Source organism: Metopolophium dirhodum, chromosome 7 (assembly GCF_019925205.1).
Source record: "Metopolophium dirhodum isolate CAU chromosome 7, ASM1992520v1, whole genome shotgun sequence".
Classification (NCBI taxonomy): Eukaryota; Metazoa; Arthropoda; class Insecta; order Hemiptera; family Aphididae; genus Metopolophium; species Metopolophium dirhodum.
The window spans coordinates 29,423,237-29,437,215 of record NC_083566.1 but is presented as its reverse complement, the minus strand read 5'-3'; the positions used below and the strand labels follow the sequence as shown (position 1 = coordinate 29,437,215).

Sequence of the window (13,979 nt, the reverse complement as noted above, 5' to 3'; positions counted from 1 at the left end):
GGTTTAAAAATAAAATTTAATAAAAATCAATTATGATTTATGATTTACGACTACATAGCCATATAAGTGAGATGATTGTACATTTGTACTTAGTACTAATATAGGTCTGTTATCACTAGGTCTATGATTGTAAAATATATACATAATAATTGAATCGTATAAATTAAATATGGTTAAAAAAAAAATGATAAAAAAAAGTAACGTTATTTGTAAGGGGTAGGGGTTTGGTAAGTTCCTACACGAAACATAGCAGGTAAGCGAGTACATAATATGTAAGTTCCCTCACGAAAAAAAATACGCCCGTACGTAAGTTCCCACACGAAAAAAATACGCCCGTTGATAATGACGCTTGTGAAAGTTTCCATTCTGAATTAAATTCAAATTTTTATCATCATCATCCTAATATATTCAAAATAATAGAAGTTTTAAAAACGTTTCAAACAAATACATATATAAAGATAAGAACATCAGAATTAAATTGACCTCAAAAAAAAAGTAAAAAAACAAAACTATATAAATAATAAAATTTCAGATTATAACTTACAAAAAATTACACAGTATGACTATGTGAAGTGTTTGAGCCATCGCAATAAACCTAATAAAATTTGATTTTTTCTATTATTATTTTTATTTTATACATATACAAATATTATACACATTATATTATTAATTTTTATTATAATATATTATACGGACTAGATTCAATTCAAAATTGAGTTGGACTTTTTTTTATGCAATACAAAAACAAAACAAATTTTAACCACACCAACTACGTTTAAGTTGTCAGTCCTAAGTCTGAATAAAGTGGGAAGGAAGTTATTGTGTTTGGCAAGGCTGAGCATTAACGAATTAAAAGTTAAAATTATAAGCAATTTATATGAACATTATTATGTGTCTGAAATTTTTTATTTTGAAAATAAGAACATTTTAACTTTAAATTAAGTTAAGTTACTTTTCTTTGCCCAGCCTTGGTATTTGGTATAATTTTTTTTCGTGTGGGAACTTACGGACAAGTGAGTTCTGACCCGTTACCTATGAACTATAATATCAATCAGAATATGATAAAAGGCACACAACTCAACTCTCAACAGACGACGTATAGTCTAGTATATTATAGACAACTGTGAATCGTTGTCCGTCTCTGATAGGGCACAGGTACAAAGGTGGTGTACGTGTAGTACATTTTTTTTTTAGAAAACTGGTATTCAATCTGTTACTGGTAACCGAAATTTTTTGTAAGCTGTTATCACCTAATCGGTAACCTGTAATTTTGAATATAGTGCCGGTAATTGGTTACCGCTAATAATATTTCAAGCCCTGGGCTTAAAATTACCTTTCAATAAACTTTCAGGATTAAAAAGACAACATTTTGTAAAAATGAAACATACAATTTTATTGAAGAATAATTACAAGTACAGCCATACAGCAATAACAGAAAATAATGTAGCTATAAAAAATTCAATTGATTCATATTATTAATTCAATAGAAGTTATTCGGTAAAAGTATCATATAAATTAAACTTGTTTGATACTTATAGACAAAATGACTAATAATGTATTTTATAGGAATGAAATTCTATAAATATATTATTTTCATTATAGTATATTAGTAACTAATATTATAAATATATATAAATATATAGGTACATGTTTGATATTTAATATTTACATAATAAATAAAATAAGACTAGGATAGCTATTTCACAAAATTATTTGGACATTTGGTATCTAAACATAACAATTAAAAAAAGTAAGGTCAACGTTTTATTATTTTTTTACTGAAAATTTATCTAATTCAAGATATTATATTCTATAATAAATATATATTTTCAGTCATTAAATAAGTATAATAATAATAATAATAAATTATGAACTTTGGCTTAAAAAATTATTTCAATAATAAAATGTTGAATGTATAATATTTTTTTATTAATTTTAAGGCTTTGACGACTGAGGTCATTAGCCTGTAAGGTTGGTAGGGTTGGTGCAGTAGGGTTGGGACTGTTGGTAAGGTCGGTTAGGAACACGTGTATGTGTGACAAAGGTTTTTTTTTTTGTGCACAACGAACCCAGATGGTCATCCATCCGAGAACTAGTGGCAGCGGCCATTGCTTATTCTTAATCACGTCGCGTGATTGATTTCAGCCACTGCGCCGCGCCGAGTCACATGTATAATATTATAATACCTATTAAGTATTAATTCTTTAAGAAATATAGAACAGGCACTATCTTAAGATTACATTAAAAAATCTACTATTAGAATAAGTTACATAATATAAATATAAAAAATACACGTCTTATCAACTTGAGTTCAAACGTATTTTGAAAAATAATAAAAATAAATAAATTATTAAAATTTGGTAAGAGTAATAATGTTGCCCCCTGACCGTAAGTAGAAAGTAGGAACAATTTATAATTTTAGGCAAATGGTACATATCTAGTTTATAATTTTTATTAGAGACCAAAACCCTAATATCATATAAATTATCAATATTAAAGAACCAAAAATTGTCAAACAAATAGAAATTGCTAATCGAACACTCAAATGTTCAACATGTTCCTTTAGTATTGTATTCACTAATACCCTTGATATTTTTTCTCCGTCAAAATAAAAACACGGTATTACATTTATGACGGCTAAACCTCCTGCAAACATTATTAGGTATTTACAAAATTTTTCAATGGATTCGGGTATACTATTTGGTAAATAATCAGTCTTGGGTACATATTGGGTAACAGATATGTATTGCAGTTCTGTAGGTTGCCCAAGAAATAAGACTTCGTTTTTTTTTTCACGTTTGATAACCACAAGTTTATGATTCTTACGAATTGCAGGGTAATAACAATGAGCTGATGAACATTGGTTATCAGCATCACAGGGTGATGTTGACCTTTCTATAACTTTTCTAACATTTAAGCAGGAATGATTTGGTAGTTCTTGAGGATTGGACAGCGATTCAATATATTCGAAACACAAATTGGTCTTTGAGTTTGGATCACAGCAGTTTATTATATATTCGTCTACATAATGCACTAAAATAATTATTAATCGTTGAATTAGTAAATATTGAGTAATATAAAACATTTTGAAAATCATAATTTTATATTTACCTGGTTTTGTTTCGTCATGATGTTGAACAAATTCTGGTGATAAACAAAATCCAGAATCTACACTTGTCTTAGTGCGATTTAAACAATCTATCCATGAATCAAAATCATGCACATCACAGTTCCCCAATTTTGTAATCACATCACCAGTTACTAGTCCTCCTTGCCCATTTACACCTGATTTCTAAAAAAAAAAAAATACATGGAAAATATCATTAATTTATTACCATATTATTGCATATTATAATAAAAACAATTTAACATTTTTTATAATGGAGTATTAAAATTATACTACAATGTCGTAGGGCACCAAAGAATCCATATTATATTATGTTAAATAGTAACACACAATCACACAAAACCAAAAAGGTAGTCTTAAAATGAATAATAGAATTTTTTTAGTTATTACTATTTATATTTTGTGATACTTATTTGAAAGATAATATTATTCAAAATATGTTGGTGTGGAATTTCCTTAATGAGATTGTCTTTAGTACAAAATTTAATTTAAAACAACCAAAAGTAAAATATTTGTTTTATTGCTGATTACCTGGTTTATTTGGGTGGTCATGACACCATTCCCAACTGTAAAAAATGGAAACAACATATATGGTAAGAGCCATAAAACAAGATAGGCCATTAGAGCTTGAACTATGTTGTGCCACACGCCGGCCGACATAACTCGAAGCTGTTTGCTACTTGGCAACGAGGTAATGTCATCCAAATGAACATAAGCCACAGGTAAAATCAAAATAAACATTAAACCAACACCTTCCACATGCATATCTTCCCTGTTCACAGTAAAAACTCACTTTTAATAAGTGTTTAGAGGACATTTTACGTGCACAAGTATGAGTAATAACTAATATTATAAAAATCAAATACCTGATTGCTGCTAATGCATGTCCTAGTTCATGGAAAACCGTCGAAAACATAAGTGCAAATACATAATAGCTTAAGTCTGACATTGGTAAATTGATCCCAGGTACCTGAAAATATATTTAATTAAGAAAAACTTAGCATAAAATAATGGATATTTCACTTACTATTGGTTCAAGAAATGTATCTTGCTGGTTGCCTGATGGTTCACTAGTAGGCTCCGTGAATATTTTTTTACACAATTGGGCAGAAGATACAATAACCAGACATATAGATGGTATAATCAAACAAATAGTAATCCAAGACCCAAAAGTAAACCAATTGGTTTGGAATTTTGGATGCCAAAACGACATTTTCAGTATAAGACGATTTAACGACGTTGTGTACCATCGTAATTGAAAAGGCCCAACACTTAATCCTGTCTTTTGTATTAACATCATATACGGATAGTGTGAACAGGACTAAAAATAACATTCAAAAATATTATATCAATTGATAAAAATGTGTGATCCTAATAGGGCATTCTGTCGTTATTTGTCATCAAACCAATTGACCGGTCTTTAGCCTCAAGATCTCCTCCCGAGATTTTATTAACGGCGATGATCAATTAGACAGAGGCTTATTATGCCATCATATTATGCAAACTGTAAAATTATGACTAAACTTCACCCACCTTGAACGTGAAATCCAAAAACATAAGAACGACGTAGAACGTCACGATGATGGAGATTAGCTCGAAAATGTTCATGGCAGTCGTCCGGCCAAAAAACGTGCTAGCAAAGGTTACCTAATTTATATTATTTCAGTGACGGCGATGTCAATAACGCAACGGAAAGTGTAGTACGTGCCGTCGGTCCATGATCGGTCAGTCGATTTCAATGATGGACGTCATCTGAAAACCCTAAGAAACGATTCGCAGGTGAAAGCTAATTTATAAATCCGAAAAATCGAATAATGAATAATAGTAATTAGTAATTAATAATAAATACTAAATCGTTGAAAAGGGTTGTTAGTTGTTTGGTTTGGTAAATATTTTTATCGGCAGCAACCGTGTCGCGCGCGCGCTCTCACTGTTATCAATGCTCATTTTTAGGTCGAACAGTGTCTAGTCGGTTGGCAAGCCTGGCCATGCGTGTCATCCCGTCGTTATCTCGTCTGTCGATCATTTCCCGATTTTCGCGACAGTGGTCGTGTTTGAGAATCCGCCGATATAAGTTATTTAGTTTCTAAATTTGTCGTATTATTTCCTACCCATTATCATCGAACGCTCAATCGTCTCAACTCCCGACTATACGAAATTTAGTCTATTATTATTATTGCTACCAATTATATCGTGTACATTTGTATTTATAATATATATATATATAAATATTATAATTCAATTGTTGCGTTATCACGTCGTAGGCCGTCGTCAAGAATTCTTCAGATCAACAGGAAATACCAATTATTCTGCGATAGTTTTTTTCCATTTCTGGTTTTTTTTTTTTTTGTTCATTCAAGTCTGCCGGTTTTTGTTACGTCATCGATTGCTGCTCCTGTTCTGGTGTACCGGTACCAAGGACGCCTTGATACTCCTCTTCCGCGCGAAATAAAAAAAAACATTTTTTCGCTCATCTCGCGGGTGCGATCGCGGCCCAACGATCGGCTGTACTACTGTGAAAGGGACGTCTATAACAACATAAAAAAAAACAATGGTTGACACAGCCGAGGCTACCAGACGGTTGAACGTCAAGAAGCAAACATTGGATGATGCGTATGCGGCTCCAGCCAATTTTTTAGAAATTGATATACTGAACCCGATAACTCACGGTGTGGCTAAAAAACGATACACTGACTATGAAGTTCGCATGCGAGTGAGTTGCCTTGAATAAAGTTTAGTCGTTGTGTTGGGTAGAACGTATTTACTGATGTCACTCATGCGGCTACTGTTTGATTGTTTTTAGACAAACCTACCAGTGTTTAAGGTCAAAGAATCCAGTGTCCGTAGACGTTACAGTGATTTTGAATGGTTGCGCAATGAACTAGAACGAGACAGTAAGGTAATGTGTACTTCCAACTTATTCTAATATCAATATTACATCATATATTATGGATAAACCTTTATGGCTATATTATGAGTTATAAGTTATTGTTGGAATATTTGTCGTAATAACTTATCTAATAAATCTAAGCGCTTGATGAATTAAATTAATATAAGTCAATATTATATTATTAGACTGTATTTATTAGTAGGTAAAACAAATTTTGAAATTAAAAATAAACAATTCATCTATAGTTTTAAAGTTTTGTTAATTTTAAAAAAAATATGATTTAATGAATGATATATTTGATCCAAAATTTAGTAATTACTAATTAGTCTTGAATAAACATAATCCTTATTCAGTTTAATTTCTGGTTTACTCTATTGTAATGCATTTTAATAATACGCTTAAGATGTTACACCCACATATGTTGTCTCCGTATTATAAATATACAACACAGCAAAAACTGTTTTGCTTGGGTAAGAACTGAGTAAGCTACAGTCATAACTAGGGCTGAAAATTTAATGCCCTATAAAACCCTAAAAAAATGCTTCAATGCAGTTTAAATAATTTTTCTATAGGCTAAACTTCAACTTGGATTTCTTTTAATCTGAAAAAAAACTATTATATCCTTATATTTTTTAAAGTATTTTGATAGATTGAAAAAATATATAAATTTATATAAAACTCGTATTAGCGTGTAAAATCATAAAATAAAATTTCAAGTTTGAATTTTGAACCCAAAAAACTCCAATAATGCCCTAAAAATTAAGAAAATGAAATAAATGTTCTTATTCTCATTCAAAAGTACATGTTACGGATTTGTGACCAGGCAAATACTGCAACCTCAGGAACAAAATGAAAAGTGCATCAAAATCCCAGCCCTAGTAATAACTAAGATACAACATTTTTTAAACTAAAAAAGAGAACTTTGGCTATGCAATATCGTTTTAATTTTTTTGATATCACTCATACAAAAAAATTTTAGTTTCAAAATCTATTATTGTTTTTGTTTTTCAAACAAATAACTTTTTGAGAACTATCAAAAAGATATCAAAAAAATTAAAACGATGTCGCACACCCAAAGTTTTTTTTTATGTGGTGAAAATTTTGTTTCTTAGCAACTAAGACCCATAACTATTATGAGTAGGGCCCAGATTTAAATGCACTTAAAACCATACAAATATGCTCTAAAAATATCCAAAAATGCCATATATTTTTTTTTCATACAAATTTTATTTATTTATTTTATTTATTTTATTTATTTTATTTATTTTAATTTATAAATGAGATATAATTGTTATGTATTACTTTATTATTTTACTTAAAAAAAACTGTAAATTTGAATGAAAAAAAATTATTGATTGCTATGATGTTGACAGTTGACACTCATATGTTTTGGCCGTTTTTGGGGAATTATTATTCATTCTAAACATACTAAAATGTATGTAAAATTAACATTCTAAGTAAGCCTATTGTAACTAAATTTTGAGCATTGCATTGGAAAAAAAAATTGACAATGTGTATGGAAAAACCTGATAAACCTTAAATATCAAGAAAATAATATATCTTAAGATAATATTTTGAATAGGCTAAATTTTATATCTATATTAATATGCATTAAAAACCAACATAATGACCCAATAATGCTAAAAATACTCTAAAAATGAAAAATTGTCGAAATATACAAAAAAAATGCAAAATAAAATTTGTAGCTTTTAAACCCTCGTTACATGAAACGAATTATGTACTTAGAAAGCATTGTGTATGATCAACCAAAAATATATGCACTTTGCATTGAAATCTGGGCCCCAGTTATGAGTTATGACTGTAGCCTTTTTGGTTCTCTCCCTCGCCAAAACAGTTTTTGCTGTGTTGTACATTTGTAAGACGGAGACAACACATGTGGGTGTAGCATCCTCTTAACAATTTTTTAGTTTTCTAGCATTTGTGTTATACTTCCAAATTCCAATAGTCAACAACTGTAGAACTGATGTTTACTATCTATAGGTAGTAAATTATCATGTTTTTAATTTATTTATTTTTCATTAGAAATATCTGTACAATAATCATTGGTAATAGATACAAACACTAAATTTTAAATCATAAAGATATCAATTATGCTTTCAAATTTATTTTGGTTATCTAAAGGAATATTTTGGCAATTTACAGATGCTGCTGGTGGTTAGTGTGTAAGTTTAAGACTAGTTTAACTCAAAAAATTGTTCAGATTATAAAAAAAAATATCAAATTATTGATAATTTAATCTATAATAATAAATTCTTATATTATTTTAACGAGTGCATTTTAATTACATATAAAATTATACAAAGAATGGAAAAATTAAATTTATAAAATTTCATATTTTCCTGTCAGTTTTTTTTCACTTTTTATAATTAAATATTTATGCTTCGATCTATTTGGTGAAAAAATATTATCTTCCTTAGCACGCCTCTGCATCTAACCTCCAACATTTTTACCAGCATTATATGAGTTAAAAAAATAATAATAAATTGTTTTAAAAAAATAAATTAAATCAACAATAATTTATTAATTAGCCATATACTTAATATTTCTTATAATACATAGTGTACTGCATTTTATTAACTTAAATAGAATAGAAATAAATAACCTTTTAATATTTATACTTACAGAACATGCATTTTTCTCATACAATTATAATTTATTTTACTCCCTTTAAAAAACTGAACACTGATCTATTATTCTACCTTTGTCTAGTAATTTACATAGTAATAAAAAGTTGAGGTTTAGTTGAATACTTGTATACTAAAATAACTAATGGACAAATAAAAATGTTTTATTTAGTTTCAATGTGAAAGAACAAAGTGCATATTTCTTAGTTACGACTTTCAATTTATTATATTATTACAAATTCAATACAATATCGTAATTTAGCATAAAAACAGTATAAGAATATGTTTAATTATTATGTATTGTATCATTCATTACTGTTGTACTTTGTATTCTTCCAAGTGCCTAAATTCCATTGCATGCTTGTTTCGGTTTTGTTTCATATCCAATTCATCTGCTATTAATGCTTGTAAATATGTTATTTCTTTTAACTCTGTGATAGCTTCTATTGATCGAAATTTTTCCGCAATTGTGTTAAATTTTTTATAAATTTTGTTTAAAAACTCTTGACTGTGATCAAATTCATCAACTATGTTAACCATCATCTTTGCTTTAATAATTTGTAAATCTGTGTATGCCTTATCATAAACATTTATGCCACAATAAATATGTTGTTTTGTCTCTTGTAACAATCTTAATGCTTTATGAGGAAAATCATATTTCATCAATACAATTGCTATCTCAACATTTATAATTGCAGTCATATACATCAAATGATATTCAATAGCTATCAATTTTGCGTCCATAAGTAAATTAAGAGCTGCACTTTCATTTGCTTTGGCAACAATTATGTATGCCCGCAATCTAGTTAGTACTGTGTTTTCCTCATTATTTTCCATTAACTCTTTTACCATATTAGTAGCTGTAACAAAGTCTTCTTTTTTCAAATACATCTCTCCTAATCGTAATACACTTTCTGTTACATTAACAGAGGCCATTTGTTTAGCGGCTAATTCTGCTTTAGGCCATTCTTCCTTATTCATAGCTAATGTAAAATTTAAATACTGTTCAGCCATTATCCAGAATTTACTATGTGTGTATGGAAAAATATGGGAAACTTCATTGATTAATATGGGAGCAAGATAATAATCACCGTGAGCAATCAAATCATTAATGATATTGCACATAGCTATACATTTACTTTCTATATTATAAACATCTTTGTTACATTGATCATGTTCTAAGACTAATAAAGAATGTATTGTTGATATACGTTGATAACCATATGTATTCCAAATCGCTGCTTTTTGTACATTATTTGTCATACGCAGATCAGTCAAACCATTGAAATAGTTATATATTTCGCTTTTCTTTAATATTTCGAAGACTATTGGTGGAGTTTCAGAGTTTTCAACCAAATATTGAGCCATTGATTGTAAGCTAAATGAAGTGATCTGATGCAGTTCTAATTCTTTGCTTCTAGTTACCGAACATCTCAACATAGTTAACTTGTTCTTTTTACTCAATGTGTACATCCACATAAGTGCATGCTGTAAGCAAACATGATCATTTACTTGATGAGCTACTGCTATACTTTCTTTTAAATAACTTATAGCTTCATCATTATGGTTGAAAAATGCGTTCAATATAGCCATATTGAGAGATGTATATTGATAACCTCTACTTTTTTCATCTAAATTTATAACCCTAAAAGTTTGACGACTAAAATAATGTTGAACACTGTTTACTGCTCCACAATATTCTTTTACCCTCAAGCAATTAAGATAGTTTAAATAATGTACGTCAAAATGGTCAGGATTGGCTCTCAGAATATCTTTTAGTTTTTGCTGTAGGATTGGTGGATCAAGGGCAACAGACTCATTAATTTTCAATAGTTTAACTTGTTGTGCAATAAAGAGTTCTACTTGTCGCGGAGACCAAGAACGAGCTTTATTGTACTTACTATTTTGATTAAAACTTGCCTGATAATTTATGTTAATCATTTCAATAATTCCATTGATTGTCTTGGTTATTTTTATCATTTCTACAGCTTCTGGACTAAGTTCTTCTTTGTCATTTGATCCTACTTTTTTGGTTTTGAGTCCCTGAAATATTATTTCATGATATGAATGTTAGTAAACAAAATGTAGTTTGCCATAATTCTTACCGGAATTTTGTTCAATATTGCACTGCAATGGGTTTTTACTTCCTTTATAACAGCTTCAGTCTGTAAAAACTGCATTTTATTGAAAAATACCATTACACGCCGTAAAAATATGCCAACGGGACTGCTGCCATTAACAATTTTAAGTTGATGTACTTTTGGTAATCCGTTATCCAATGAAGTACCATCCATATTTTTGAACATTTCTGCTATAATATTTAGATTAGTATTAATCATATGATATACTTCCAAGTGAAAAGTTTGAATGAAGGTTTGAGGTAGTTGGTATTTTCCGCATGATATCAAATTGATTAATTCTCCAAAAGTAAGATCAGGACATTGAATTAAGTGTAAGGCAAGCATACTAAATGTACGATGGAACTTAGAGGTTCGCACAGCATCAAATGGCCTGTCAATAAGTTTTGGAAATCTCTTTGCATAGTCTCTTATGTAATGAGTTATTATTGTTAGAACAAGAATGTTATGTGTAGTAACGTTTTCTTGAATCTCATTTGCCGATGTGTTTGGTACAGCAGTAGTCTCTAAAAATGTCATTTTTTTTAAATTTGTGAGTCACTTGTTAAATTACATGACACTAGTTTTTTAATTTAAAATATTTATATACGTAAATACTCAATATTAACTAAAATCACAGTAGTAAATTTAACAGAACAAAACATCCAAATTACAACTTAGTGCAACTAAATGTTTACGAGTAATGATCTGAATACTGATCATAGACAAGTATACCTTTATTACTGATCACTGATACACTGAGTAACGAATTTCAATTAACGAATAGACTGACGAATGGCAAATACTGACTTTTTTGTTATCGCCGATAGATTTGAGCGTAATCATAATAAAAAAAAAAACATGTTAAATAAACTATGATTGTGGTAACACTGACAATCCAAAGAGATTGTAAAATTACATTTTAAATCTTGAGCGGGAATAACAAATTTATATATTTTTTTACATTGCTATTTTATTGCAAATTATATTTTATTATATTAAATATAATAAAATCTGTGGATTTATCTTACGAGAATTATATTTGAAAACCAAAAAATATAATTATCTATTATCATGTTAAAAGTTATGTATAATTAGTTTAAAATAAATAATTGTATAACTGTATTAGTTTAAAAAAATTTTGTTTATTTAAATGGAAAAAAATATATTTATTATGACAGTTCAGTCTAGCCGATCTAATACAATGATTTATTGAACTACGTTGATTGTGTTTTCTTATTATCAAAATGTGTTTTTCAGATTGTTGTACCTCCTTTACCTGGTAAAGCATGGAAAAGACAAATGCCGTTCCGAAATGATGATGGTATATTTGAAGAAGAATTTATTGAAGAACGGCGAAAAGGCCTTGAAGTTTTTATAAACAAGTATATTTTTACATATGAAATTTAATATTTATTACATACATAATATTCTGATATCTATATTATTTATTATAATTAAATAGAAATAATACCTCCATAGTTTTAATTAAAATGTACATTTTATAAAAAAAAAAACACATAATTAATGGTATTTAACAATGCTATTAAATATAAAAGTATAGCTGATATTTATTATTTATTAATGGTTTTATGTTATCCATCATTAATTGCATTTTTGTATTCTTGATTTCAGAATTGCTGGCCATCCATTGGCACAAAATGAAAGATGTTTACACATATTCCTACAAGAACCAGTAATTGATAAAAGTTATGTGCCGGGTAAAATCAGAAATACTTAAGTTAGGGTTAGTCAACATCTCCACCGATTATGCCTCTAAATGTTATTTTTATTTCGCCAATGAATTCTACATAATTTTCGAATCATTTGTTTGTTCCAACAATACCCTAAAATAGATATCTTTTTTATTGGCAATTATTAATATTTTTAATAATTTTTATTGTCATTTATATTTTATTTTTATTTTTAAAAATCTCATTGTACTCAAACGTTTATTTTAGAATTATGTTACAATATCCCTAAATGGAACTATGTTATTTTAGTGTCTGAATTACAGGTATGTTTATTGTTTATTGGTTATTAATATATTTTAATATAAGTTTAGAAACATACCTAATAAATTTAATTATGAATGGATATATATATAACATATAATATTATTATTGTATTTAAAAAATTATAAAAAAATAAATAAATCATTTATATTATATAAAATATTTTTGCTATTAATGCTTTCGTATTATTTTTTTAACATTTTCTTAAAAACGTCTATAAAAATTAAAAATTAATCTATATCTGATTTAATTCTAACCCTGATAAATTTAGGTCAATCCAACCTCGGATTTTAGGCAAATTGTTGTAAACAATTGTCAACTTTTATTTTACTTCTATATCCACTTGAGCTCTAACAGTTGTTCAATATTACAAAACAATTTGTATTGTTACTAGTTAAAAAAATGTAATTAATCACAAACAGAACAAGTGATACTGTATTAAATAACAATAACAATATATTCACGGTGAACGCCTACAAAGCCATCTGTTTGTAGATAATGGGCTAAATATTGACCATCAAAAATGCTTTGAAATTAATCGTATAAGCGTCAAACCCTCTGAACAAGGCTATCACAACCCATTATTATATTTTCCCTATTTACATTTAGAGTTAACAGAATTTTATATTTTATTTTTTATCTATTTCATGCCTAGCGCTCCTTAAGGAGTTCAAAAACTAAATCAATTAAAAATGGAATACTTTTCATTCTACACCTTTGTAGGGCATTTTGGCTGCAGTATACATAAGTCAAAAGTATTGTCCACATAAAACAACAAATGGTTACAATAAGACGTACGTTACATTCAAAATAAGTGTTTTTATTTAAAAAAAATTACGAGGTGAATTAAACTAAGTTAACAAGAGTTGTGACTCATGGCAGTCTAAATTTAAGTACCAAAACATTAAATACTTCAATCTTCAAGTACTTACTAAGACTATTGGCAGATGTTAAATATAAGTTAAATACCAGCACTTTCCTAGCTTTTTAAAGTGACAAAACAATAAACATTCAAGTATTCAGTATATTTCATATAGTCTATGCCCTATAGTATACCCATAATCAAGACGAGGCAATCGTGGCAGCTTGGAGGTTCGTGTTATCACTACTATTATACGTTTGTATCGTATAATGTTAAAATGTTGGTGAAATCAGAATTTGGCGCTAGAATTTAGTTTCGAAATT

The 13,979-nt window shown here is 28.4% G+C and overlaps 3 protein-coding genes across 3 annotated transcripts; 1 reads left to right on the top strand and 2 right to left on the bottom strand.

Annotated features, from left to right (window-relative positions):
• Positions 1 to 1,429: 1,429 nt before the first annotated feature.
• Positions 1,430 to 5,046, bottom strand: LOC132948283 (membrane-bound transcription factor site-2 protease). The gene is made up of 6 exons (XM_061018698.1): positions 4,661 to 5,046; positions 4,155 to 4,448; positions 3,994 to 4,097; positions 3,659 to 3,899; positions 3,112 to 3,292; positions 1,430 to 3,033 (listed from the first exon to the last, which is right to left on the bottom strand). Exons 1-6 carry the CDS (start codon positions 4,733 to 4,735, stop codon positions 2,438 to 2,440), a joined length of 1,491 nt encoding a protein of 496 aa, XP_060874681.1. The 5' UTR covers positions 4,736 to 5,046; the 3' UTR covers positions 1,430 to 2,437.
• A 150-nt stretch (positions 5,047 to 5,196) lies between these two features.
• LOC132948284 (sorting nexin-12) lies at positions 5,197 to 12,969 on the top strand. Its single transcript, XM_061018699.1, has 4 exons — positions 5,197 to 5,840; positions 5,931 to 6,026; positions 12,040 to 12,164; positions 12,415 to 12,969. The coding sequence occupies exons 1-4, from the start codon at positions 5,679 to 5,681 to the stop codon at positions 12,518 to 12,520; spliced, it is 489 nt and encodes a 162-aa protein (XP_060874682.1). The 5' UTR covers positions 5,197 to 5,678; the 3' UTR covers positions 12,521 to 12,969.
• On the bottom strand, positions 8,809 to 11,567 carry LOC132948282 (anaphase-promoting complex subunit 5). The gene is made up of 2 exons (XM_061018697.1): positions 10,768 to 11,567; positions 8,809 to 10,705 (listed from the first exon to the last, which is right to left on the bottom strand). The coding sequence occupies exons 1-2, from the start codon at positions 11,317 to 11,319 to the stop codon at positions 8,975 to 8,977; spliced, it is 2,283 nt and encodes a 760-aa protein (XP_060874680.1). The 5' UTR covers positions 11,320 to 11,567; the 3' UTR covers positions 8,809 to 8,974.
• Positions 12,970 to 13,979: the final 1,010 nt, after the last annotated feature.